This window comes from Plectropomus leopardus, chromosome 1 (genome assembly GCF_026936395.1).
Source record: "Plectropomus leopardus strain MGB_pleo_1.0 chromosome 1, ASM2693639v1, whole genome shotgun sequence".
Lineage (NCBI taxonomy): Eukaryota > Metazoa > Chordata > Actinopteri > Perciformes > Serranidae > Plectropomus > Plectropomus leopardus.
The window spans coordinates 27417256-27442997 of NC_142176.1; the positions used below are offsets into that span (position 1 = coordinate 27417256).

Consider the following 25742-nt stretch of genomic DNA (forward strand, 5'->3'; position numbering starts at 1 on the left):
GCACAGAGTGTAAATATGTTATTTATATTTGATTAATAATGTTTGAAGATGTTATTTAGATTACATTAACAATAAAATAACAGATACTGAAGCAACACACACATTACCATTGGGGTTAATTTCAACAGTCATGAATTCTAGTGGAGCATCTGCTTACCTTCTCTGTGGATGGTGGAGGGATGCTGGTAGGGCTTTGCTCTCTCCATTGCCAGTTTCCTCTGGACTCTGGGCAAGACTCTGCCGTACTGATCCAATATTGAGTTCCTGATGTTGGATCGTTCTTTAAGCTTTGGGTCTCGCTCGTTCTAAGAACAAAGAAGCAAGAGAAGGTGGTTGTAAATCTTGTGGTATCCTCTCTCTGTAAAGTTGAATGGTAACACAAATTTAAATTTTTTTTCTACAGCACTTTTAAAAAAAATCTCAGTGGTTTACATTTTATCAAGGCTTAAAGTTACGCATGGGCACCTAGAGTGACAAGCTGTCTTCAGTCGTCTCACAGTCTATACGTCTGATCCACCTTTTCACTGTTGGCTCCAAAAAAATAAAACGAAACGTGGCCGTCCACAAACAAATGTGACGTCATGGTACCTATGTCCTTTAAAAAGTCTATGTGTAAAAGCAACACTATTGGCCTTATTCATTTTGATTCACAGTCAAAGTTCACTGAAATCTAACCAATAGCCATCATTAAAAAAGATGCACACACAGGGCGCCTGGTGGCTCAGTAGAGCAGCACCCTATGTACAGAGGTTGTGTCCTTGCCGCAGCGGCCGTGGGTTCGATTCCGGCCTCAGCCCTTTGCTGCGTGTCACCCTCCCCTCTCACCCCTTTTCATACTTAAAACTATTCTGTCAAATAAAGGTAATAAAAGCCAAAAAAAAAAGAGGCATATACATGCCCACTAACGCCGTGATAATTAGCGCAACACTTTGCATGTGAATGTCAAACTTACCACCAGGTTCATCTTGAGGCCGTGGTTGAGCTGCAGGGCAGGAATGTAGTTGGCCTGCTGAAGGTAATGAACCATCAGCAGTTCTCTGTTCTGGAGACCCCCTGTGCCCTGGAGAAACTTCTCCAAACATTCCTGAAACACAAAGGCAAGAATCAAAAGGGTTTAGGCATCAACTTTAGAACCCCAAAACACTGGGGAATATTAATGTACGATCAAAATAATTAAGCAGCAGGGTTTTAAAAAATGCAGTTTCACTCGTCTCTCTTCTACCTGCTCATTGATTCCGAGGGGCAGTTTGAGGAGCTCCTTGATGAGGCCCAGCTCCTGGCAGCTCTCATACAGGAAACCCAGCAGCTCATTCATATTGAGGCGACTAGAGTGCTGCCGGAGTAAAGACCACGCCTCTATGAGACACCTAGAAAAGAAAAACAACAAGAGCATGGTTTATAGTGGTAACCAAAAGCGGATTTTTAAAGGTCGATCTAATAACAATAGTCTGGAAAAGGAAATAAACAGACCTGAATAATCATCCAGTAAAACCTCAACATTGGTGTCATGTTTAACTGAGCATTTATTTTCACACACTGTCCCTTTCCTTTGCTCTTACCTGTTGTAAAGCAGTACAGACAGGCAGAGCTTGGCCTGGGAGGTGGAGGAAATTGGGGGCTTTGTAACGTGGAAGTATCGTAGTGCCACCGAGTGTTGGCCCTGACACATCAGTGCTTGAAGGACACGCTCATGCTGCCACTCAAACTGACACTGAGAGGCAGCTGGATGCAGGAGCAACTCAAATGAACTCTGATGAGGACAAAGAAGAAAAAGGACAGAATCATAAATAGGAGTCAGAAAAGATTGTAATGTTGAATGATGCTCTAACCAATGTTTTTCATATGCAAATATGATGGTCCATTTCCCTTTAAATACAATGACACTCTTCCGCCTTGCACAGCTTCTATGTATCCAGATTCACTACTTAAAACATCATTAATGTTTCTGGTGGTGTCATTGTGTACCTGGTGGTCATGGTGGTCCAGCAGCCAGAGGCCTTGCACTAGTTTCACCAGTCCAATAGGGATGGCAAAAGCTGTGGGGAAAGACTCCACTGATGCTCCCTCCTTATTAGGGAAGGAGTACATGACATCCAGCAACAGGTAAATCACCTGGGACAACAGGTCAAGGCTCATACATGCAGCACACATAATGTAGTCCATCATTAGGAGATTTTAGGATTTACAACTCAGCCAAAGTAACTGGACAATTGCGCATGATTAATCAAAGGATACAATTGCATGTTTGGCAGCTTCATCAATGTTGTCTAGTAGATAAATGTCCAACAAGGCCTGTGGATCAAAGGTGTAAAGTCAGATTTTTACAAGTTGTAAGAGCCAACAATGTAAACATCTAACATAAATTAGTGGTACAAAAAAATAACTATATTAAAATAAAATTAATTTAATGCTTACATGCAATGAAGGTGGCGGGTATTGCCCTGTCCCGCCCTCATCCCTCTTCCAGAGATTGGTCAAGCGCTCACCACACTGGCCAACCAGACCATCAATCATCAGGCAGTCTGCACACCACTTCCCCCTAAGAAAGACAACAGTACAGCATTACATCAACTGAGACCATCATCGTGATTAAAAAGTCACTGAGATATAAGATGTGAAATTGGTTAGATACAGTCCTAGATTTGGAATATAAATATGAATTGATGAATTAATTCATTTATTTTTATCTATTTAACCTTTATTTAACCAGGTTGGCCCCACTGATATTAAGAATCTCTTTTGGGGAGACCTGACTAAGAGAGTCAATGGTGAAAACACAAAGTTGCAGACAGAGACACAAAAGGAGACAAAATACAATTCATAAACACTTAAGTTTGTATTATAAGAAAACTATCTAAGTCAAAAGTGAACTTTCTGCCAGTCAAATGTATAACCAGACTCGTTAAAAACCGACATCCTAAAGAATCAAATCTTTTAATCCTTAAAAATAAAATAAAAGAATAAAAGACTATTTACTTAGCCAGCCTGGCGAGCTCCTCTCTGCGTATAGTATAATAGTTGCTGATGACTGAGTGAGTGTAGAAAGGCCTGGAGATCTGGAGAGCGTCGTCATCTGTTGGGGAGGACAGTTAAAATCGGTAGAGAGAAAGAGAAAAAGTTAAAAGTGAAAACAGTGATGTTCAAAAGGTTGGCAAACTCCTTAACAAACTGTATGCTTCAATGATTATCTGTTAAAAAGTATAAATAATAAAAATGACAAACTCAAGAAACGGACAGATTTCTGCTCCTTTTAATGAATATGTTTAGAATTTTATAATTTAAGATATTTCCCCGACTCCATGTTGCACAATGCCTCTAGTTTGTCAGTGACCTAAAGACATTCAACCTCCTCCCACCTTGTTTACTCACTGACTCTAAGAAACACTTTCACATATAATGTTTATGCTAGCAGCGCTTTACCTGATCCTTCAGGCAGCAGACCGGTGCGACAGAACCAGAGCACCACCTGAGCGTACTTGGAGATGAGACTGGACACCATGTTCTTGTTCATCAGACCCACCAGACCTACACAACACAAAACCTTTCAGTAAGTACGAATGACTGAGAACAAAAACACAAAAGCTTCTCGGCTGCTAAAATATGGCCGATCAGAGGACATAAACACATCATTCATATTGAAATCAACGCTTTACTAAACCCGGAAAAAACTACTGAGTGTGTTTCATTGCAGTTTATCACAGATGTGGATTGAAACTACTCTCACATACATTAAAGGGAAACACAACACTTGTACATGTTATTGTGTGTGTGTGGATGCTGCACCTTTTTGTGTGAGCTCCTGAGCTTCACTGAGCAGACAGTGGAAGATGGTGCTGAGGTTTCCGAGCAGTCTCTGGCTGTGCTGCAGCAGCTGCATGGTCTGAGGGTCTGTGAAGTTGGATGAGCTGTCAAACAGCGGTGCACCTGGGGGACAAAAAGAGGAACATGTATAAAACGGAAATGTATAAACAAAATTGCAATGGGCATGGGGATTTATATTGCTTAAATAATAAATTAACAATACCTACAAATGGACAAGGCAAGCATTCCCTATCCTTGCCAAGGTAAAATAATAATGCACTGTAAAAGTCTGAGTTTTCATCAACCTGAAGGGTTAATTTACCTTACAAACAGGCTGTGCAAACACATCTGATCTAATATATCAAAATGCATCACTGGATTGAGTGAGTGGTCGCATAGCACCTACATATAAGGTTCGTCAGATGTTCAGTTTATGACAACTGAAAGCACATGTTAAGATGTAATAAGATCATTTCAAAAATTAAACTTTGCTCAATGTCAGAAAGCTTTAGCATGTGTGATACTGTTCAGACTGCAAAAATGCATTTGCAATATCCAACTTAAAAAGCATTCTATATAATTCAGAATATCTTTTGATTAAAAATCAATCGATCAACAAATAAAACATACAGATGCCATCGAGCTCCTCCTTGGTCTGGACCACTTTGTTCCAGGCCCAATCCAGGATGTAGCGCAGGTTCAATGCAGAGCCTGGCTGTTCTGTTTAAGAGGGACAGAATTACAAGCATTAGAGTTCACTGTATTTACGCAGATAGAAAGTGCTTTACATAAAATAAATACAATACATGAGAAACAGAGGCTAACTCAGATAAAATTTGGATTTTATTTATTTCAACTTTGCATCTTTTAATGATTTTTTTTTAATGGGGCTAGCAAAACAAATATAATCATTTATTTCCTCAACATTTTAATGATGTTTTTATTATGTGCCTACCAACTACAGATGATAATAACTATGTAAAGAAACAATTGGCTGTGAACTAAGAGAATATGAGAGAATATACTTAATGTTTACCAAGATATTCTCATTCTGTTAATGTCTTTTCATTTTCTGGAGTGTCGCCGACAAGAAAGGCTGTTTTAGGTTGAGTTAAATTAACTCTTCTGTGGGCTATTGTTTTTACATCAGTTTATATTTGAGCCATCAAAAATGTACTTGTGCTACCATTTTGAGGGGTTTCGTGGCTTGTGGGGCCAGAGCTTAAAGTATTGGCATTTATCTCTGTGTAAAGATGAGCATGTATGTGTGAGATGAAGCCAAAAAGAAACACTGAGGGAACATCTTCACCACAAACTTGCCGACATGGATACTATGGATTTTGATGATTAATTTGAGAAACAATTTGACGGTTGCACAAGTACGACTCCTCACCTTCTGCAGTCCACTGCTTGATACAGCCAGTGATCAGTCCCAAGGAGCTGGTCTCTACTGCTGTGGACAAGATGGCATCCAGCTGCTCCTCCTAAAGGCCGACATCAAGTTACAGAAGCAAATACTATCAAAACTTCTGAGTAAACTTTTTATTAAACTCTGTATATGTTTGGGTAACGTGAACATAAAGAAGAGTGCAAAAACATCAAGGGTGGTGGCTTTGTGTGAACAAGCGGTTCTGGAAACCGAAATGTCAGCTCAGTATATGTGTGTGTACCTGAGAGAGGCTGGAGGCCTGAGTGTCAGCCAGGCGAGATGAGAGGAGGCCAGACATGAGGCAGCGAGAGTAGCTTGTGGAGATGACGTCACTGGAACAAGGAGCAGCTTTTTTCAAGAAGCTCAGGGTCTGGAGTTGATGACAATGATGAGGTGTTAAAGAAGCCTATTTTCAAGTCAAACCGTCTTTATATTTTTAAATCCTATGTGAATGTCAGGTATTGTGCTGCCTTAGCAATAAATATAATATCATCTTATGCTAATTAAAGCACAAGAACACAGAAGGAAAAGGCTATGTAAACTAAAATATAAAAATTTTAAAAAGTGGCATATTCACTTCCTATAACATTGATCTAATGCCATAAATTTAACACAGGACACTTGCCTCTTTCTGATACCCTGAGCAGGTTAAGTGCACGATCCCAGAGTTGAACAAGCAGGTAGCATCTGGAAAATGAAAGGCACATCAACATGACTAAATTCTGTTTTGACTACAAACCTGGGCATGATGTCACAAGTTAATTCCTGCGCATTACAAACAGACAACACAAGTACACAGGGATAAGACATGGAAAAAATGACCTTGTCGATAAATGACTTTTTATCATCTTTCCTTATTATCTTATAAAATATTGTGGTACATGTTGTGTCCACACCTACCAAAGTTATATGTGGTGGGGTTGAAGTACTGTTCAGGTGGGGGACAGGTGTAGGGAAGGCCCCTGCTCAGGCTGCGCTCATGCACCACCACATCCAGGAGGACGTGTTGAGACACCATCTTCACCGCGGGGTCCAGAGACCAAACTGCCAGGTAGGGACAATTTTGCAGACACTCTCCCGATCTAACAACAACACAAAAGCAAAAGTAAATTACAGTTTCACAGTGAAATCAAACTAATTTTACAATAAACTTGTTGAAATAAGGGGATAGTACGCCCTTAATCACCCGTATCACTGCTGTTTTATAAAATCACAAATAAATATCAAACAAACATCATTCTGAACCTTTCATATCACACCTGCTTTGTTCTTGTCTTTAGTTTAATTGAAAATACATCTGAGTAAAAATTTTTATTCAACTCTGTACAGAACCTGGGTAACGTTTAATCGAAAATATTTTAATCGCCAAAGTTAAACCTTTCACTTCTGAAATGGTTTCATTGGTAGCTGAAGTTCTTTGACCCCTTTTTATCTTGAGGCACATTGCTGACAGGCCAAGGTGAGGGAAGAGTCTCAAGTACTCAAAAATAGATTTATTGATAAATATATACATATATATATATATATGGATTCCGAATATTTGGAAAATATTAAATACTCATTTCCAGCAGTATCATTACACCAGCTGCGCTTTCTCCCTCTCTTACTGTTCATGTTTACGACAGTCATTCTGCTGCTCTCTGCTACTAACCAAGAAACGGCTTTCATCACTGTCATGCTATTGCCTTGTGTTTCTGTAAAAAAAAGTCCTCAATATTTCCACATGGTATAGAAAATAGTACTGAATATTGATATTTTTCAGGGTATTGTATCGGAGTTAGAAATTCTAGTACTAGAGTCAAGAGTCAATTTTTTAAACGAATTTATATAAGAATATTATTTCAAACCTTTTTGAAAAAACACAAAAAGGCTTTTACAAAATCTTCAAAGATATTCCAACCTTTAATTGTTTGTAGCTTTTGACATAAGTTGATAAGTTGATCATTTCTTTAAAACATATCATAACTAAGAACTCAAGAAACCTCTAAAGTAGTCATAAAATCAGTCTTCATGTTACCTCAGAGAGTCTGGCATCTGTGCGTGGTACCAACGGTTGATGTCAAAAACCCCGATGTAGGTAGATGGAGATCCCTGACCGTAGGCCTTGACTTGCCAGCTGAAGATAGAAACACTGGTGTCTGGAGATGCAACTAAAAAAAGGGAGGTGATGGCGGAGGGAGTGAGAGAGAGGAGGGGAGAAAGGTATGGGTGATTGTGGAAGTGATACAGAACATAAATGCAGGTAAGACAACTGAGAAGCAGATACAGTACGCAAAAAAAGGGAGAGAAAGAGTAGGACCATTTCCTCTCATGCAGTGGATAGTAGTTGTAGACACAGTTTTACTGAGGACACATTTTTCTATGATGACAATGCTGACTATGTATAAGCTCAAAGCATTCAAACCTAATTAGACGTGCCTAAAATCCCCACATATTATCTCCCTACATACTCATATCTTCCACAGGTAGTTTCAGCGGGAACATGCTAACCTTCGTTCATGCTGTCATCTCTGTCGGGATGAGGTCGGAACTTCTCGATGGTCTGGCAGCTCAGCAGGCGGGTGTCGGTGGCCTGCGTCCTGAGAGGGAAAGCTGTTCCACTTAACTCCTGACTGTATCGTTCCTCGCAGTACTCCAGACCCTGAGTGACAGAAAGTGAAAGTGTTAAGTGAGTAAACCTAGGAACTATATACAGTGCGTTTGCTGGAACCGATAAACTGACTGATGCTTCACTTTTAAAGTGGATCAAGAAACTATATTAGTGTGATTGTATTATGCACAACAGACCTCATAGAGGATCTTTCCAGAAGCGAGACACTTCCTTTCACTGAAGGCCAGCTGAAGCAGGCGGAGGCTGACAATATCTCCCTCGCTGCGTAGGAGGAAGAGGAGGCAGAGGAAAAATAAGAACTTGGCAAAAAAGAAAGCACACACTTTGCTGGGATGGAGTACTTGGAACACAAATAAAGTCAATCTGCAGAATCATTTGCTTATAGAGATGAAGTCTAACCAGAACCTCCCTGTCCTGGCCCAGAAGCAAGAAAACCTCATTCCATAATCCCATCGATAACTGTGACAACACTATTACAGCTTTACAACAGAGCCTCTCACAACAGCATGTTGTGTGGCTCGCTTCATAGGCTTAGAGAGGGATGGTAATTATTCCAAAAGCAAACTTTTGCAGCCTTTAAAGAACACAATTTTCCATAAGCCCCAGGGTGTTCACAAGATTAAAGGTTATTGCTGCATTAAACAGGCAGGTCAGCAGTTAGCTCAGACATACATGTGACAACAGCAGGAAAGAGAGGACTGTATACTGTACAAGTTTTTAGACAGCAGATATCAAAACTAGAAAGTTTAAAAACAAAACAATAGAAGACACTTATGGTGAATTTTATTAAGATGGACAAAGTATGACAAAAGTCCCTGAACCGCCATTCTTGTGGGTTTTTTAGGAGCTGTAGTTTTTTCCTGTGCTCACAAAGTCATGGTTTAACTTTGTTAAAAACACAAAGGTTTAAGTTTATTACAGCCACTGCTGCAGTGGATGCTGATTTCTTAAATTATGGGGAGTAAACCACAGGAGCACGCTTCATTTTTACAGACCGATGGAAGACATGAATGAGAGTTTTGCTTCTTCATATTCAAAACAATGAACATGATAAACTTGAGCTCCATGTAAGACTTACAGGTCCTGAGAAGACTGGACAGCCCAGAGGTAGCAACAGTTCCTGGGGTCATTTTCTGGCTCCTGGAAGGTGAAGGCATGCACAGGCACCCTGCCACCCTCTAACTGTGAGTGGTATCTGTAAATGAAACACATCAAAGGAAATTTATTTCTACACGATGACCAGTGTCAAACACTGACGGGTTATTGAGTTTGTGCTGGTTTGTTATTGTTATTTGTTGTTAGCTGCTGTGGCTCAAATTGCTATGAGCTGGAATGAGCTACAAATTTGGTCCAATAACTAGAAATGACAGGCAAATGCTTCCCGAAAAATATGACCCCAATTAGCCACATGGTGTCACTGTAATTAATGCTCAAAGTGATTTTGTAAAGACAGTGCCTCTCAAAAGGAGATTTTTTTTTACCAATATGCATAATATGAAAAACAGCAAAATCATCTGATTTTTCTTATTTTTGACTCTATCAACACTAAATCTGGGAAGCAGCCGTGCAGGACTGAGATACACATTTGTTCATTCCCATCCGAAAAAGTGGAGCAAAAGGTGGGACTTTGAGTGTGCAGCCACTGAAATGCTGCATACACTGTAATAATGACGCAACAATAATTGGTCTCACTCCTTCTTTAGACAAAATTAGACCAGATAAAGTGACTTTAATCGGCTCTGTGAAGCTGGAAACCCCATGGCTGTTGCTTGCGGATCATATTTTGGGCAATTGATCTGCTTCTTTTTATTGGCAGAGAAAGAGCTTAAACCCAAAACTGACACTTTGAGAATACTTATAAGGACATACCCCAGTAATGCAATAATGCAGCATGGCCTTATTTCAGGGGATGAACTATCCAGGAGTTACGCCCAATTATCTACCTTGTACACCTTTCATGACAAATACAAGTCAGAAGAAACACTCACTCCTTCTTTAGAGACTTCATATTCCACAGCTGTAAGTATCCATCTAAAAATCCCACTGCCAGCTGGTTGGTTCTGGGGATATACTGAAGAGCTGTGGCTCCGACTCCACTGGGCCCATTCAGCTGGAGACAAAGATGTCTGCCCTGCCTCGTGCTAACTTCTCTCAGCCTGGGGATCTCTGCAGGAGATTTGGTCACTACCTGCAGGTCTGCAAACAGAGAGCATTTTTATTAAACCTCTAATTCATCAGGATGTCCACTGAGATGGAAATCTGTTTTAAAAGGGACAGACGATCAAAAAAAATCCACGTTGTCACGCAAGCTCCTCACCTGAAGCCTCCAGTTCACTTTGGCTGCAGGACAGGTCGTCGAGACACAGATCGACAAGCAGAACATGACCAAGATCCGTTACTACAGCGGCAATGCCAAAGAACCAGCGCAGACTCTGGTGAAGATGCTGGGTCGAAGTGCTTGCTCCGCCGTAACTAACTAACGGCTCAATCGCTGTGATCTGAAGAACAGAAAGGGTGGAAAGGAGAAAAGAATGTCAGACAATGTTGACGTTTTGATTATAATGATGAGGTTGTTTTTGTGCCACTTCAGCAACACAACACAAAATTGACTTTTGCAAAGCAGAATTTTTATTCTGTCAACACAAAAACACAAAAATCTGTTAATGTAAGATGACCAAAAAACTACAAATTGTTCTTTAAGGAAGAATGACAATAGCAAGTATATAAAGCTGACATAAAGAAATGTTTGCAGGTGGAAATTTCTGCCAAGAGGGGTCACTGTGTATTGACAGGGTGCCTACACATTTCCATGAGCTGTGTTTCTTTTTCTGTCTTCATTGTAAAGGCTTTAACATTTGCTGAGATGTTTCTAGAGCACATTGCTTGCAGGGGTTGTTATGTTGATTATTCCACTTGAGAAACATCTTCTGTTTCCTCAGACTGCTCAAACATTTTGTAAATTTTAATCACTCAAACGATGTTAGAAATGCTGCCTTAAACCAGTAATTTGCCACTTGGCGATTTTAGCGTTCAGATTCAAAGCACAATAGCATCTTTACTCGGTAAGAGACGAGGAGACCCTTTTGCACCTCCTACTCACCCTGCCTGGTATAACCACAGCTTTGACCACCCTGGACAGTCCCAAGTCATAAAGACACAGCACACTGCCCTCTGTTTCCTCCAAGCCAACCAGTAATCCAGACCTGGTAATGTAAAACAGTAAAGGAGTTAATATGTCATATTTCCTCTGCACCGTCATTGATATCAATAAATATGTTTCATAACAGTTAGTAGTACATTGTTTCCATTGATTACAATCAGCATCAACGAATGGTAACAAGATAGATGTTGAAAGAAAGCTCTGACCGTTTGAGCCAGCTGAAGTCCCTGGCAGCGAGGACACTGGGTGGGTGTTCGCCTCCACTACTGAAGCAGTAGGCAGACAGCCGCTCTCCCGTCACTGCATGGACAACCTCCAGATGAGGGCCGCAGGCCAGCCAGGCCAGCCCGCTGCGGCCTTCACACACACAGAAGGATATGAAAGGTTGGGGGGTTATGATCCAGGATTATCATCAGGCGAGGCTCCATTTTTAGAAGTAAACAGCTCAGGAGCGAACAAGTGACCTGCAGCCAGTTTAATAAGCTGCTCTTAAGCTCAAACTTAAATCTAAACACCTTTGATTCTGCAGTGGCAGTATTTACATCCTTGATTGGCTCATTCTGTTCCAGCAAGTTTTTACAATAACTTTTACCAGCCAAGTTAAATAGACAGATGGATGGAAAATTGTACCATTACAGCAGCTTAAACAAAAAACTATTATTACTAAAATTATTAGTGATGTGTGAATTGCAGTTAGATCTACGGGCAACGTTGGTAATATTTGGATGAAGCAGGATGGGTGGGAAAAAATAACATCCTAATAAATAGTGGATGGGTGAAATAACAAATAACTGTTTCCATTTTCATTTTTTTCCACAAAATAAATAAAATTTTTTTTTTTTTTTTTTAAAGTACAAATACAGTTTTTAATGACAAACTACACCTTTAAAGAAAAATGATGAATAATGAATAATTGCTCCCCACCTGTTAGAAATACTTTAGTGTATTTATTTTGGTCATTAAGAGAGTAGTGGCAATATGTTTTTAACTTTCTATTTTTCATTGCAACTACGGATGGAGGGAAGAACATTTATAGATTATTCATCAGTAAAAAACAGGCTTACCAACTGTGAACCTCCCATGCAGCACAGAGTCGAGGGTGATCTCATCCTCACCCAAAGCATCTACAGTGACGCGTGGGAAAGGCAGCAGGCTGCTGGTGACTTGGGCAGTCAGGTCATGCATTGTTCACTGTATAAACAAGAACAACACAGGATATGCATCTGTTAGAAACAGCAGTTAGTCAATTTAACCTTCACTCACACGTCCCTGAAAAATACTGTAAACTTGCTGATTAAGTTGTGAGGACAAAGTTTTATTTTGTCAATGTCAGAAGCAGGATAAGGGTTTCTGGAATAACTTTACCTACTTTCAAGATGCATTAAGAAGGGAGATAAATCAAAGGTGTAGAAACAACTTTAATGCAAGACTGATGCATTTCGGCTTGTGGACTTCATCCATAATGATCCCGGTGAAGACAACAAACTGATATGATTTGGTGTTGCAATTAAGTTGTTCTAAATACTGCAAGTGTGAGTTTCTACACTTTTGATTTTGTCAATTTCACCCTGTCCTGGATAAGTTTATCAATAAGTGAAAGTACAATGACAACCAGGGTTGGAAATAAGCACCAGCCAAACGCAGGTATATGCAAGTGGTTGGTAGATTTGCTTTACTCCCTGGGCATGAAAACAATGGTTATCTACTGAGTGGTTAATAAATTTGGGAATCCACAAGTCAAAGTGGCAGTGAAAAAAAAAAGTTATTTTCCAACTTTGATGGCAACTGGTTAAAAAACTATATCTGAGCTCCCCTACTCCATGGATGCACTTCAGTCATTATCTGCTCAGCTGGGTTATTCAGTACAAAAGAGGTCTTTCTTTCACACCACAGTTGTACCCCCAGTTGTCAGGAAACATGCTGTCAGCAAACTTGCTGACAGCTGGTGCTGCGACTGGGTTTGCTTTTTAATCAACAACACAAGACATAATGCTGCACATCTGTTTTTGCAGATGCGAGTTCTGACAGTGAGTCCTGATAAAGAGTTTAACATTAGTCTGAATACACCCTGAAGTTGCCTATTTTTAAACCCTCGTCTGTGCCAATAAAGTTCACAAAATCCGAACATTCTGAAAAGCATGTTTTAAAAATACATTTGCTTACATGCCTTAACTCTTTTATTTGTCTTACTCTTTTACCCTGCGTTGAATTCTGTTTATTCTTATGTTATTGCCACATCTGACCCAAGTCTGTGGTTAAATGTTTATTGCTGTCTCTCAGCCTTCTTACTGCACTAGTGCTCCAACAAGATAACATAATCTCCAGCAGTATGGTACATACACACTGGTGTTTTCAAGGCCAACTCGACTTCAATGGAAATTTGCCTGTCAGTTTCACAGTGTGCAAAGTAGGACACAATACTGCCCTCTGTGACCACAATGCAAAACACAGAGGATTCAAGTGAACTCCCGCGCAACAAGCCTGTCAATGCGCAGCTACATGCCACAGCGTGAGGCTGAACATGTAGACATACTATGACGATGACCTATTAATCCACTTAAAAGCGCCGCCACACTGTTAGACTATTGACAGCAAAGGCTTCACAATAACCGTCAACCCGTTTAAAGAAAGCAAATCTGGCTTTAGCAAATACATCGAGCACTCACGTGTGTCAACATTGGCATGTGACAACCCATAAAATGTGCAAATCACGCAACTTGTTACTTACCAGAGCAACTTTTTAATGTAATTGCCAAAATAATGAAACAATATTGAGACTTTATAGATGTTTAAACACACCAATTCACTTGCTAATGTTAGCTCGGTTTTTAGCAACTGCGGAGCACAGATTAGCTTCATCAGCTGCAGTTGTTAGCCTTGTGTTAGCTTGACAAAATGTAAACAAACCATCGATCGCTTTCTTGCTATGTAATGAACAGCGCTGTGATGACATAGCAAAAACAATGCGAATATTATCTGACGTTAGAGGAGAATACAGGCTAGTGGCTGCTTTACACACTTTTCTTAGTACATTAGCAGGCTATACAATTAGCTTGCAAGGTCACGCAGGATTACAGTTCGTCACAGATCACCGTTGAAGTTGAGCCATCTGACCTAACTATATGCACACATGGTATAAGTTATTTCACGCTATGTCTCAAGTTAATTTGTTTGGTGTGTGATACAACAAATCGACTGACTACAACACTGGTGAACATCTAAAGCCAGTTTAGTCAGGGCGGCTAGCTAGTATAGCATTAGGTACACTGCTACTTTCGCTAACGTATAGCGACTGCTTGCGTCAATGCTAGCAAATCAACGTTAGTTCTGTGATCCACTTTAGGGCTTACAAACAATGTTATTACTTCACTAGAGCCAGCAGGCGACGACTCTTGTCTTTACTTGAATTTATAAATGTAGCTAGGTAGCGTTACGGGCAATTCAGTAGTGTTGGTTTAGCTGTAGCCGGAACAGTGTAAACGTGCTTTGGTGTAACATAAACTAGCATTACAAATCTAGCTTGTAGCTACTGGCAACATCACGGCACATCCGGACTTCGTGAGCGACAAATTGAGTTCTTACTGTGAATCTTTTCAGGGAATTTAGCCACCGTAGGTGTGTTCAGTAAGCTAGCCTTGTCGGCTATCGTTCAGCAGCGCTGGAAAACGTGATGCGACGAGCCGCTAGCTGCTAACACCGTTAACGGTTCACTACCTGTCCGAGGATGTTGACGGCTTTATCACAGCCACGGGTGTTTTGTTTTGCTCGACGAATCTCCCGATCCCCTTTCTCCTCTGTCATAATCCGCTTCTTTTCAAAGTACGACTCATGCGTAGAGCCCCGTGGGCGCTTCAACTGACTGACAAGTAGGAGATGCTTCCTCTGACTTCAGGTTCCTGCAGCGCAGAGCGCCATTTCCTACCATTGGAAAGTGCTCGGTGCACTTCTTCTTCGTCGGCATTAATCCTGACAAACAAGGCACAGTCACGGTGTACTGCTGCCCCCTACTGTTTGGGCGTAAAACTTATTTTGGAGCTAAAAAGCCTGTTCATAAGGGACTGCTGTTGTATAAATGGCTAGTGTACTGGTGTACTTTTTATATTATCACATTTATGTTTATGACCCAAAATCACATTTAATGTCTCTGTCTATGTCACTGGGCTTAAGGATACACAACATCAGTGGGTTACAACCAAGATCTGAAAAAACAAAACAAAACAGCCTATATACCAAAAGAAAATCGTAGAAAAGAAGTCCATATGGGTCACATTTTATATTATATTGGAAATGACTAAGATCCAGGCAGAATCGAAACATTGTCTTCAATAAACTTGTGCGATATGGAGTAAGTGTGCAGGCATTACCTTTTTCCCTCATGAAAGTTGTTTTTTGATAGACTTGCACATAAGGGATTTGTGTATAACTATCCTCTCTTCACATTTTATAGGTCAAACATTTTTTTGCATTGTTGCTGTGCATACATGCGAGTCTCATGTATCCAACAACCCTACTAATGAAAAAAAAATGGAAAAAAAAGCAAAACCTCCAAACCCAAGCAAAACCCCCAAGCAAAAACGCCTTTTTGTAGCTCTCTGTTTTCTCTGCTCTTTTGATAACAGCAATATGTTAATATTCAATGTGTGTTTGGGTTTTTTTGGTGCTTAAAAAGCGCATATTTCTTCGGTCCCAAAGTGCGATTAGAGTCATGCTAATGTTTTTTGTCATGAACAATCATATGTGACAGTATTAGGCTGAAGATTTTAGAAAGAGAAATTAAAAACATGTTTTAAAGGTAAATAGGTAAAAAATAAAGACTAGAAAGAGCTAGCGAGCATGCCTATAAATATAAAACATATACATATACTGTGTGTGTGCATATATATATATATATATATAATATATATATATATGGACATCAAGGGAAAAACAATGGAGCTGCCAATAGCTGTCAAGGCTGGCGATGACAGTAGTACCAGGCGTCATTAATAAATTTAAAAAAAAAAGAATATTAGAGAAGGCAGTAAATCAAGGTTGATGGTAATGTGTTTTCATAGCATTTGTGCAAGTGTCACACTCATGCTGCGCTGTATGACAATAATAATGAGATCATGTTGGAGAAAAGGAAGTTGTGCAACATCAGCAACTGCTCTTTCGGGCTCAGTGTTGAATTATAACCACAATGGTGAAAAAACGCGCACACACACACACACACACACACACACACACGCACACACATATGCACACACACACATATTTAACAATGACAAATTCTAATGCAGCCTGTGGAGCGTGTAGTGCAGACGTAAACGAGAGCAGTTAAAGTTTGTGTTCATTTGTGATGGTGTTGTGTTCAGCTATCTCACAGCTGGGGAGACGCTGCACTGTGGTCTGGTAGTACAGCAGATAAAACTTGTACTGCAAACAGCAGCAGGATGACAGAACTGCGGCAGGCACTTCATCTTGTTGATATTGGATAAAAAGGTGCTTATGGTGTTTTGATACTAAAGATAAAATAAATAAATAAAAATCATCAAAAGTTCTTAAATTTACAGCTGACCAAAGCTGTTACAAAAATGCCAAAAATAATATCCACTTCAATAAGTGAGAAAAAAACTGAGTCTAAAAAATACCAAATAATGTGTATAGGTCAATATTCTAAGATAATGACTGAAAAAACCCCAGATATGCTGATGTATACAGTGATTAACAGCACAAGATTTCTTCTCCCCTCCTTTCAGTACAATAATGTTTTAATTGGTCATGTCCCAAATAGACTGCAGTGTATGGTGAGAATGAAAAATGTTTCATAAAAATAGCTAATTCCATTTAAAACGACACTAGGCACCTTCAGAAGATAATTTTTGACCTGTGCTCTCCTAGTTGTGCTGTAAAGGTCATGTATCAACAGGGGGATTGTGTTGTGATCAGTATTGGGGAGTAACTAGTTACATATAAATTACAGAATAAATGTAATTGTAAACAGCTAAAAGAAAACACAGTATGTTATTAAACTGACTGACTGACTACTTATCAAAATGTTGGTGATTATAAAGGAGTAACATTCCAATACATCATTTTCGCTGAAGATTTTATATTTTGAATAAGACATTCATTCAGTTGTTTTGTATCTTTTCTCCACGCAGGAATGTCTTCTTTTGGCAGGGCCTCTTTCTGGACCTTTTTTTCAGCTTTATTGCTCATTTTCACTGAAATGCTCAATGCAAGAACCAAGGACACATCTGCTGTAGAGTTAATGTCACCACAATCACTTACAAAAGAAAAGTAATCAAATGTAATGAATGACATTACTCTGATAAAGTAATTAAAATAGTTAGATTACTTATTAAATTTTTAACTGGGTAACTAATAATCTTTAGCCTATTACTTATCAAAAGTAACTTTCCCAACACTGGTGTGAAGACGATTTGTGTTAAAAAAGTATTTTTTTTGGTAAATCCATCATTTAGTGTGTAAGAGCATTTACTGCAAACAAAACAAACAAAATGGTTTCTTAGAAAAATAATGTTGCAACACAAGCAGATAAGCATATGCAGACATAAGTCTTTAATATAAAAAATGAAGACTTGTTATTATTACTGTAGGCATTATGAACCAGTTGCTTATAAGCTCCCCGTTTGAACAGCTTAGACGCTTAAAATTCAGTATGTACAAGTTTGTATCTTAAAATGCAAAGCACAGTTGGTAGATTGATTTGACACGGTTTATCAGTGATTGTGAGCCATGCAAATACTGCTACATCTTTTGTAAACAAAAAAAAAAATACAAAAATAATCTCCTGTTTTACAATACTCAAGCCTCTAACTGATGGGGTCAGAGACGATCACAAGGTTCTGACACTGAGACTTTTTCCTCATCTGCCGCTCAATCATGAGATCAAACTCTTGTCTTTCCCTGAAATTAAAGAGAGATGAGAAAAACAGCCACCAACCACATTCGGTATTTAGTGTAAAAAAGTGTAATGTTTTTACTCATCAAACTCTTACCTGTGACTTATACATCGTCCCTTTAGGTACTTCTCTTCTGCCTTTTTTACCGAGACATTGTCCACTCCAGCTATGGCATAGATGATGGCCTGCACAGGAGGATAAATGTCTTACAACACCTGCACATCATAAACTGTGAACTACATATTAGAGAACTTACCATATGCTATGATTGAAAGACTAATAAAAAAACAAACCCTGACGAAATCTTACGCTAACCTCAGGAAGAAGCACATCCAGGACGAAGGGGACTCGCTCTATGGATTTCATCTCAGCCAGGCAGGGGGTGGTGGCTATAGCCGTTGCATAGAGCTCATTCAGGTACCAGTAGACCTGGTCCAGCTGCTGGTCATCTTCCAGGTATATGTTCACCACCCGCCTCGGGCGCGCACTCAGAAAGGAGCAAAGCCATCGTGACTGCTGCTGGCCACGGATTACAGCCTGTAAAGAGAGTGATACCAGAAGCGTGGTTCTTGCAGGCTCTATTGTAGAGTTATATACAATATCTATTAAAAGGATGAGCCATATTTCCTTTTTTTATTTCTCTCTGCTGCTGCAGAGCTTCTACCCTCAATCAATCGATCATTTTTTGTCACATGGGATTATACGAGGGGGAGTTGAGACAGCTTTGCCGCCAGCTCAATTGCAAGCAGAGACTTTTTTCTAACTTGTTCAAATTTGGTACACATATTTCTGTATGGTTCTTCCTCAGATTAATGTGAAAACATTTGTTTACAGGACTTATAGCCCCGCAGCAAAGTTCAACATGGCCACTGCTCTTGAGGTTCATCAGAAACAAAGAGCTGTCATAGAACTTCTTGTTGCAGACTGAGCCCTTATAAACTTCCACAAAAGCCTGGGAAATGTGTACAAGGATGAAGACAGCTGTCAAAAATTGGCTTTGTAAACCCCCAGCCGAGTTTTATGATGCTGGGATCCAAGTCCAAGGGCTAACTGGATGTGTTCAAGGAGCTAAGTGCACGAGTCAACCATGGCAGTCTTGTGGTCCCCCGGCCGACTGGTTACGAAGCCAATTTTGAAGGCTGTCCTAATCCTTGCCCCCTCTCTCCTTCTCTTGTCCTCTGCTGTCAGATCAGAATATGGAAAAAGAGTCACCTGGCTAGATGGTGCTGCCCAGGATTTAGCCAAATATCAGTGAATCAAAGGAAATCACAGTTCCCTACACAACAACCATACACAACAGTTCCTTTTCCTTTTGGAAACTAATTTCGCATGAGGATGGTCCAGTTTGTTTTTCCAGCACCTCTACAACGGCTAGCAGGATGCTGGTTTGACCTGTGCCCACTCTACTTTTCCTCAATGTTTACATTTGAAAACTTCGACCTGGTAAGCTAGCTAAAAGTTGGCAGGAGAGTGTTTCCTCATCCTGGTAAGACTTGACTTGCAGCCACATGCCACCACCGCAACAAAAGAACCATCAACACAAGACGTACCAGCAGAAATTAAGCACAAACTTAGTGGAGCTGGAGGAGAGATGCCTGGAAATGTTCTTGTTCTTCTTACATCTAGTAGGCCCTCCCCTTACAGACATATTATTATCACGCTTTTTTAAATGCACAGCTGATGGGGCTGACAGATAACATTTCACTGAAATTGTATTCACAGGATTCCACGTGACAAATAAATTGATTGTTTCATGACACTAAAATCTCACAGTGGATCTTTCATTTGCACTTTAACAGAGACTCAAATGTCCAATACAAAACAAAATAACAGACATGTAGAAACTTCAGACAAAATTATTTCTTTCATTAATATTCTCAATTAATGAAAAAGCTGAACTGGCCCTATAATGTTGCAGTAATTAATTAGTCTAAGTGCTGTTTAAAGTGAGCAGGCAAATCCCATGTCCAGTGTCAGGTACATGGAAAACATCTGTTTGGACATGGAGGAATTTTATTCCAACGAATAACCGTCCAATCATTGCTGATAGTTAAACATGCAAAAATTGCTTATTTTGTCAAATTACATGGCACTGACGGAGGGATGCACCTGCACATATGTCTTTACATATAAACACATATACATATAATCTACTGATATTGACAAAGTGTTTGCAAGAACTACAACAGCATTACAGCAACACAAAAACTCCAGTTAAAACATACCAGAAGGCGTCCTTCCACCATGCGCTGCTTCACTATGAAATGTACGAGCTTCTCATTAGCACGGTTGTGGGCGGCATGACTCCGGTCTGGCAGCAGCCTTTTTGAACTCCTGCTGACCTCCTCGTGCTGATCATTAAAGCTGTCCTCCTTATAATCATCACATGGCGCCTCCATCATCAAATCACTGGCGATGGTTAGTCTTTCCGAGGCTGCCTGCGGGTACTTCCTCCTCACTGGGTAGCCTGGAGGAGTTACAGAGAGTGAAGAGCATCGTCAAGACCAAGTACGGCTGCAGGTTTTCACTCTGCAGTGGCCTGATATTCAGAGGTGCCATGTTAATGAATGTCACACAACGAAACTTACTCATGTCATGAGCAAAGTACTCAAGAAAGGAGCCAGAAAATGAGCCACATGCTGCAAAGACAAAAAAAAAAAAAAATGAGAAGGCCTACTGTAGATTTAATTTTTGCATCACTGGCTTTTATCTGTTTCTGTCTGCATTAAATGGACATTACTTACCAATGCGTATTCTGTAGTCTGTTATGAGCTCCAAGGACCACTCAATAGCAGCATCATATTGTTCTTTGGCTTTACGCTGTGACAACATCAGTATGAGAGATAAAGATACTCTGCCACACTTTTTTAATGTAGTGTTTATTTATAAGCAATTCTTACCACCAGCTCATTAGCTTCTTCACAGTCAAAAGGCTTCAGGGTTTTCAGGGCCACAGTAAACCTTCAAGAACACAAGCATACAACTCAAAACCAAACGCTTGATCATTTGAAAGTATTTAAGCATTTGAATCATTATTTTTTTTTGTTTCAACATCTCGATTTTTGCAGCCAAGTTTAATGACATCAGACTGTACAGTCGTTCACATTAAAAGGGACAGAGGCATTTTACCAACAAAGCAGTGACAAATTTGACTTCCTACCCTTTCTTTTTGTGAATCATTGGGCCATCAATGAGCATGATGCTGGCTTTTTTCTGTTTACGATTCACACTTTTTACCTGCAGAAAAAAAACACCACAGATTTTAAGGTTTTCAGTGTTTACTTACATACTTGACCTTTAAATATCACCATTACAGGTCATATTTGAGTTCACCAATATTTCAAGGCCGTAATGGACTTTAATTTAATTTCCCCAGCAAACATCATCTACCTCTCATATGAAGGTGACGCTACAGTTTAACTGCATAGCTATAACAAGCACAGTGTTTATTTGTGCTAAAATTACATGTTAACTAATCCATTTGGTTGCATGACAGAAAACTGATAAACAATTTCCATAATAACTGTTAATGACACTGACTGAGCAAAAGTGCAGAAGATTTACAAGTTCAAGCTTCTCACATGTGAGGAATTGCTTTTCTGGTTATGAGACAAATGTGTTGTTCCTTCTAAAAAATGTAAAAATGTGCTTACAGGAAATTAACCATCCTCACAGGCTTTTGAACTTACCAATCCAGGCCAGAAGGGATAGTTTCTGAATTTATACCAGACAAAGACCCCCTCTGTGATGGACAGGGGCTCTGAAAGACAAAAACAATCCAGTTGAAGTGTGTACTATGTGCACACAACCCAGTTCGTATCTAATCTTTGTCTGTAAGCATTCAGTTACTGCAATCTCTCACTTTTGTCCAACTCCACCAAGAAGCTTGGTAGCTCCTCTTCCTCTTCCTCATCACTTTCCTCATCTTCTGGGAAGGACAAAGATGGCAGCTGTTCCTCAGGGATGCTCAGCTCTATCGATAGATCTGAAGACAGCAAAGACTCGTCTTTTGGGTGGGTGGGTGGTGGGGGTGGTGGGGGCAGCAATAACACAGAATTAGAGCAGATAAACATGCTCACCTGACTTTTTAAAACAAGCTACAAGCTGAAGTAGCTACCCTTGCAAATACAACTCCACACAGAGAACAACACGATTAAAAAACTGATTCTACAAAAACTGCATCTATGCAGAAAATACACAATGTCTCAAATTTCTTAAAAGCATTATGGTGACTCTGCATGACATGTAGAAGACATTACCTTGCTCTGCTGTGTCAGGCTTCTCCAGTTCGAATCTTGGTCTTGAGCGTTCTGATGACTGAGTCGTGCTTTCCCTCTGTAAATTTCGTGTCTCCAATTTCCGCGTCCTGCCTCGCCGGCACTTGGCTGGAGATCCATTGGTTTTACTGCAGGCCTGTGTTTGCTCCTTCCTCGCCCTTTTTCTAACTGGTCTGGGCTGGGAAGCGTGAGCCCTCCTTCGTCTGCTCTGAGACTTTGATTTGCAGCGTGGTGAATCTCCCTCTGATGTCTACAACAGAACAGATGTCAAAAAGGAGTTGAAGAATGTCACTGCTATTTCCTGTGTAATGAGAAAAATCTGTGGGCTAAAAATGCAGAAACACGATCAGTGAAAATATGATCCAACACCTTTAACTTTGTGATGAGTTTAGTGTGTTCTGGCTCCACTTGTTCTGCTCCAGGAGGAGACTTTGAGTTGTTGGACAGGATGTCAGTGGAGGAGCTGCGGACTGGTGTGGAGGTGAGGAGGGCTTCTTGTGTCTGTCTCCTTCGTCCCCTGCCTCGTTTTGGAGTGCTTGGTGAGGAACTTCCCGTGGACTGGCAGACGTCGGTGACAACACTGCCTGGTACAGGATTTGATTCCTCTGTGGCTTGAAATGAGACAGTGTCCGAGGTGGTTTTCTTTGTTAGTGTCTTTTGAGGTTCCCTTTTTCTGCGTTTTCGAGTTCCACCTGAAATATAATTTCAAGATTACGCTGACTCTTAAAGAAGTATTTAAGTGATATAAAGAGGGTCCTCACATAAAACTAGACTGTCTATGCAGTAAAGATGCAAATACTTTTTAAATTGGTGCAACGTGACCTGAGAAAACAGAGAGAATGGGCTGTGGCATTTGCTTTTGCTTAAGACGTTAAAAAAAAACAAAAACAACCTACAACTACCAGAATGCACTGTGCTGTTCCAGTAATGTGCTCTTGTTTGTGTGACGTAATGGCACCTGGCTGTTAAAAACAGTCTCATATTACAGCTAAACAGCTAAAACATGTTTTTGAAACATTTGAGGTAAGACGTATAGGCAACTCCGTAACAGAAGCTTGATCTTTGATCAGTGCTGCTACGTTTGACAGTTTGATCTCAGATTTTTCAGCTTCTTTTTTTCATTGTGTAGGAAATAGTAAGTGGGGCATTAAAACATGTTTCTAAAAACATTTTAGGCAAGAAATAGGCAACACACTAACATTATCTTGATTTATATTCAATCAGCACTGTTTACTTTTACCATTTGATTGGATTTTGGAGTCTGAGAGAAAAAGAAATAGAAAGAGAGAGAAAGGGAGCAAGACAGACCAGCCTGTCTCATCCTGTGTCCACGATGGTGGTGGGGGGTGGTGGGGGGGTGATTTATAATGGGTTACCTTTCATTGTTGTATGATTTAGTGTGACCCTTCCCTTACATTGGATCCGGTGTCTACTGAATTGCGAAGGTGTGACATTTACCAGGGCTGATTTCCTTCACCTGGGGGGCGCCAGGGCTGACAGCTGAGCGACAGATGAGGAAGAGAGAGAGAAAAGGATGAGGGAAAATTGTTTACACAACCCTTATTTTTTAATTCAACTTTTAGAAAAAGTCAGACATTATAGAAACCACATGTTGTCAAAGTGACAAGTGACAGACTAAAACCCCACAAAACAAAGCAAAAGCATTTTAAAAGCATGCAGTAGACAAATTACTGTTGTACATGTATGCATCTGCACATTGCTTACACGTTAAATACTGCATATCATCGTGTACTTAAACTTATACCAAAGTAATTTTCTGGTAAGATATTATTGTTATTGTTGTTGTTGTTGTTATGATTATGATATATGTACTTATACAAGTATAATCTTTCAGGGCTCTTCATCCATCTCTGACAGCAGGTTATGATGTATGGTAGATACATTTTTATTGTTTAACCAACAACATTTGGACACTCTGAGTAGGACATACTTCCGCTTCAAATTTAGGCCATGTTAGGCCAAAGGTACCATCTTCACTCTGCTTAAAGTTACATATGCCAGGTGAATTAGCGAAAACAGAAAAGCATGTCGCTACAAAACGGGATCAAAACACTTTGCAACTGACCGCTGCAGACGAGCTAACGTTAGTGCACAGAGTCAGTACCGTTAAGGTACGTTGTTAGGGAGTTTAAAAAAGAAAAATAACGTGCCCAAAATACAACTCTGCCTTTCGCTAACATGTGCAAACACCGTGCAAAAACAACAAATAATCAAGTCTGGATGTTTCACCAATACACGAGTTGACACGTTAAGAGACCAGACAAAGGAGACTGGTTGCTAGCGCAATCAAGCTGGAACTTCTATGAAACGTTTATGCAGTTTAGCTAACATGCTAAATTTGTAAACAAACGCACCGACAAAAATCCCGAGCAATTCCAACGCCGACTGTTGTCTATTACTGACGCATGTTATACGAAAAAACGGCTCGTATCAAGTTATGTTGCAGTTGAAACTATTAATCGCCATAGGCTATAGCTTCGGGAAGCTATCTTTATGAATTATATCAAACAGTTAATGCATTATCTGCTGCATGCACTTCTTCAAACTCAGCTGAAACCGCATAGTGATTGACACATTTTCCTCAGGGCAAAACGAAATGAGCCACTCACCTTATGATTATCAAATTCTGCTGTTTGTTTCACTAGATGGCTACCAGCATCAGTAAAAACTTGCACACATACGCTGCTTCTCGCGGACTGAACAGATGCTCCAAAACTTCGAAACTGATCAAATATTTAATATAGTTAAAGCAACATGTCGCACACACCCTGCGAAACAGCACCACGGATCTATTATAAACAGCACATACAACAAACTACCAGCTTTTATTTGGTGGTGATCGCGGATCGTAAAGCAACTTTAATGATACGTAGCGCCACCTAAAGCAGCGGAGGACGATGATGCAAAACAATCTCAATACTATGATAGGGGCAAAAAAGCTAGAAAAATTCTGTTCAATTTTCCATGGATCCATTTTTTAAATTCCATATCTTTTATAATATTTTTTTCTGGTTATGTTTTCTAATATTATTATCATTTTGTCTTTATTTATTTATTTTTATAAGTCAGTTTATGTTTTTTTTTCCCTTTCCTTTCTTTTCTTTTATTGAAACCCAATTGTTCCTTCCCCCCTTTTTTGGGGAATGATATGACAGTATATGTTGGTCCTCCAGCAACTTAAGCAGTCATTTCACAAACACTCAATTCAGGAGCCACAGCCCTCGAAGGCAACATGCTGATTTCTGCTGATATCACAATTTTTTTTCAATTTTAATTGGCAATTGAACGTGTAGTTGAAGTATTGCTCTTATTTTGAAAAATGAATAAATATGACGTGATTTGGAAAGCATAGCATTTTAGTCTCCATCTTCTAGTGGGCCATCATAAGAGTTTGAATAATATGATATTAATTAACCTAAAAGAGACTTGATGATCACTATAATTAGGTGAGGAAAAAAATGGATATATCGACATTGGCCATATTAGTTGCTATATATCGGCATTACAGATATTGGCTATATATATATATATACAT

The 25742-nt window shown here is 39.8% G+C and overlaps 2 protein-coding genes across 6 annotated transcripts in view; both read right to left on the minus strand.

Moving 5' to 3' along the window:
• ahctf1 (AT-hook containing transcription factor 1) overlaps nt 1-14945 on the minus strand; it is a 28016-nt gene extending 13071 nt beyond the window's left edge. For 3 of the 4 annotated variants that reach the window (XM_042507461.2, XM_042507550.2, XM_042507309.2), the window contains exons 1-25: nt 14716-14945; nt 12066-12192; nt 11208-11358; nt 10942-11044; nt 10159-10339; nt 9830-10037; nt 8920-9036; nt 8018-8102; nt 7721-7871; nt 7248-7380; nt 6131-6312; nt 5856-5917; nt 5472-5600; nt 5195-5285; nt 4432-4521; nt 3784-3924; nt 3421-3525; nt 2977-3073; nt 2416-2539; nt 2236-2292; nt 1966-2112; nt 1560-1750; nt 1223-1367; nt 953-1084; nt 158-305 (exon numbers count right to left, since the gene is read on the minus strand). In XM_042507461.2, the coding sequence (XP_042363395.2) occupies nt 158-305; nt 953-1084; nt 1223-1367; nt 1560-1750; nt 1966-2112; nt 2236-2292; nt 2416-2539; nt 2977-3073; nt 3421-3525; nt 3784-3924; nt 4432-4521; nt 5195-5285; nt 5472-5600; nt 5856-5917; nt 6131-6312; nt 7248-7380; nt 7721-7871; nt 8018-8102; nt 8920-9036; nt 9830-10037; nt 10159-10339; nt 10942-11044; nt 11208-11358; nt 12066-12186 (3091 nt within the window). In that variant the 5' untranslated portion in view covers nt 12187-12192; nt 14716-14945. Of the gene's footprint in view, nt 1-157; nt 306-952; nt 1085-1222; nt 1368-1559; nt 1751-1965; nt 2113-2235; nt 2293-2415; nt 2540-2976; nt 3074-3420; nt 3526-3783; nt 3925-4431; nt 4522-5194; nt 5286-5471; nt 5601-5855; nt 5918-6130; nt 6313-7247; nt 7381-7720; nt 7872-8017; nt 8103-8919; nt 9037-9829; nt 10038-10158; nt 10340-10941; nt 11045-11207; nt 11359-12065; nt 12193-14583; nt 14603-14715 lie in introns of those variants that run through there. The other variant, XM_042507387.2, reaches the window with a different exon arrangement.
• Nucleotides 14946-17542: 2597 nt separating this feature from the next.
• On the minus strand, nt 17543-25031 carry LOC121943245 (PWWP domain-containing DNA repair factor 3B). 2 transcript variants are annotated; one of them, XM_088079137.1, is made up of 14 exons: nt 24817-25031; nt 23563-23686; nt 22556-22878; nt 22169-22436; nt 21772-21894; nt 21599-21669; nt 21070-21146; nt 20810-20870; nt 20654-20729; nt 20498-20548; nt 20135-20376; nt 18225-18446; nt 18006-18094; nt 17543-17913 (listed from the first exon to the last, which is right to left on the minus strand). In XM_088079137.1, the coding sequence occupies exons 2-14, from the start codon at nt 23567-23569 to the stop codon at nt 17820-17822; spliced, it is 1704 nt and encodes a 567-aa protein (XP_087935263.1). In that variant the 5' UTR covers nt 23570-23686; nt 24817-25031; the 3' UTR covers nt 17543-17819. The 2 variants fall into 2 exon arrangements, with proteins under 2 accessions (XP_087935263.1, XP_042342663.1); XM_042486729.2 differs by having other exon boundaries at nt 21772-21915; nt 24817-25030.
• Nucleotides 25032-25742: the final 711 nt, after the last annotated feature.

Bases quoted from the DNA above. Each gene is read 5' to 3' on its own strand.
- LOC121943245 (XM_042486729.2), bottom strand. The intron at 22,437-22,555 runs GTGTTGGATCAT...GTTCTGTTGTAG, and splicing joins AACTCATCACAAAGTTAAAG to ACATCAGAGGGAGATTCACC. The intron at 18,095-18,224 runs GTTAGCGTAAGA...CCTCCTGTGCAG, and splicing joins TGGATGTGCTTCTTCCTGAG to GCCATCATCTATGCCATAGC.